This window comes from Propithecus coquereli, unplaced genomic scaffold (genome assembly GCF_000956105.1).
Source record: "Propithecus coquereli isolate 6110/MARCELLA unplaced genomic scaffold, Pcoq_1.0 Scaffold59, whole genome shotgun sequence".
Lineage (NCBI taxonomy): Eukaryota > Metazoa > Chordata > Mammalia > Primates > Indriidae > Propithecus > Propithecus coquereli.
The window spans coordinates 5,823,507-5,826,003 of NW_012151840.1; the positions used below are offsets into that span (position 1 = coordinate 5,823,507).

The 2,497-nt window shown below is 48.2% G+C and overlaps 1 protein-coding gene across 1 annotated transcript in view; it reads right to left on the reverse strand.

Annotated features, from left to right (window-relative positions):
* The window catches only part of TUFT1 (tuftelin 1), a 45,488-nt gene that overhangs the window by 11,396 nt on the left and 31,595 nt on the right, over nucleotides 1-2,497 (reverse strand). The window contains 1 exon segment of the mRNA XM_012658881.1: nucleotides 1,281-1,440. Coding sequence (XP_012514335.1) covers nucleotides 1,281-1,440 — 160 coding nt within the window.

Sequence of the window (2,497 nt, forward strand, 5' to 3'; positions counted from 1 at the left end):
GACTACAGGCATGCATGTAGTCCCAGGCATCACCGGGCATAGTGATGCCCGGCTAATTTCTCTATATATTTTTCGTTGTCCAATTAATTTCTTTCTATTTTTAGTAGAGACAGAGTCTCGCTCTTGCTCAGGCTGGTCTCGAACTCCTGACCTTAAGCAATCCACCCGCCTTGGCCTCCTGAGTAGCTGGGACTACAGGCATGCGCCACCATGCCTGGCTAATTTTTTCTACATATATTTTTAGTTGTCCAATTAATTTCTTTCTATTTTTAGTAGAGACGGGGGTCTCGCTCTTGCTCAGGCTGGTCTCGAACTCCTGACCTTAAGCAATCCACCCGCCTTGGCCTCCCAGAGTGCTAGGATTACAGGCGTGAGCCACCGCGCCCGGCCAACCTTACGTATTCTTAATAGTAGGGGGCTTTGCCCTCAATTAATAGACTTCTGTTTTAATCTTCTATAATAATATATTTTTAGTTGTCCAGATAATTTCTTTCTATTTTTAGTAGAGACGGGGGTCTCACTCTTGCTCAGGCTGGTCTCGAACTCCTGACCTTAAGCAATCCATCCGCCTTGGCCTCCCAGAGTGCTAGGATTACAGGCGTGAGCCACCGCGCCCGGCCAACCTTACGTATTCTTAATAGTAGGGGGCTTTGCCCTCCATTAATAGACTTCTGTTTTAATCTTCTATAATAATGTAGTCTTACTTTTTTAAAAAATCTACTGTTACCCTTTATAACAATAATTAAGATCCTCGTTCCAGATCACAAAGCTCTGCATGGTAAAGCCTAGAGCTAAAGCCCTCTGACCCCACGGGCACAGCTCTTTCTATGACAACACCGCTGACAGCACTCATCCAGCCGCATTCACAAAGCACCCACCTTAAGCCAGGTATTGTGCCAGACACCGGGACTCAGTGGTGATCAGGACAGCAGCAGCCCCTGCCTGCATGGAGCCTTAGAGCCCAGTGACTCTTATCATGGTACACACAGAAATGACTTTTGAATGACCTGCTGTCCCATACTAGTATTACTACTCGACTTCATCTGAGCAGAAAATCAAGGGCTGACCTTTGAACTATGAGCCAGCCTTGAACAGTACACCACTGTGAGTGTCCAGGAGGGGGAAAAGCAGACAAGAAGTGCCCCAGGCCTCAAAGCCTTGCCTTTCCAGTTGGTGGCACCCAGCCAGAGAGACATGAAGTCCAAGCCGAGAACGTCACTGGCACCTCCATCCAGCAGCCCATCCCTTAGGGCACCTTCTCCCCACATCCCAGATCTCACCTCAAAAGCCACACGGTCTAACTGGTGTTGACGCTCAGCCTCCTGCAGCTTGGCAAGCAAGTCCTGCACGGTCTTCCTTAAGCTCTCGACATCTTCATTTACATAGGTGTCCACCTACGACCAGAACAGGGAAGGGAAGGCAAAGCCACCATGTTTGTTACTTGGTAAGAGAAGGTCTGCTCCCTGCCACACTGGTTTGCACCACCTCGTCCAGACCACCCTCACAAAAGAATTAATATCACAGAGGGGGACAGTTAGTCTTAGGCAGCCAAGAATTCTGAGTTATTCAATGAAACATTCTCCCTTCATACCCTAAAGAATCAGCTAGCCTCGAATCACCCAATTATTTTAAGACGCGCTTAGTAATAGTTTGTACCTGTGTCAACCAATGATTTCTTGGCAGGTATGTGTATGCCATCTTTATGCTATGTCCTGCTTCCTGCATCAGACTAGACCTCTCTGAGAGCAGGGTCCATGTTCCCCTTTGGAACTCATCTCCAGGGCAGGGGCCCAAAGGCACACCTTTTACCATTCTCGGCACCTGGCACTGAGATCGGCGTGGGAAGGGTTACTGATGAATGGACAGGTTAAGGGCAAGGGCACCCAAGCAGTCCACAATCTGATTCAGTGCAGGAAAAGGTGTCTCATCAACGTTATTGCTCAGTCTCTCTCCCAGACACACCCAGCTATGGGCTGGTGATTAGGGCTGAGCTGACATGTAGGGTCTCGCCCCCATCTCTGCTGCAGACACCAGACGCCAGTTACGAGCTCCCTGTGGGTCTGACGGAAGAATCTCTCCCTGTCTTGCACGGTGGGAAGCAGCAATAGCTTCAAACGAGAGCTCAGAGCTCTCAGTTGGGAGGAGGAAAACAGGGTCCCAGTCACTGCGTTATTACCAGGTCCTGTGGGCCTTCCTTTCTTTATCTGTGAAGCAGTGAGAAGACTCCTTACAACACCCTGCCTTACAGGCTGCCTTAAAAACAGCCAAGATAATATCTGGCAGGGCTTTGAGCTTGTCAGAAGAAAGAGGCTAAACAGATATTACCAGGTGTTATTATTAATATAATTTGTTGCTAACAACGTATTTGCCAAATGTGGTGATTGAAGGGAATGGGAAAATCCAAACTGCACATCTGAAGAGTGGCTAGAATCACAACATTCTAAATCTAGACATCAATAGTTATCTGGTCAATTCCCCTATAGCCTCGCCTAAGCCA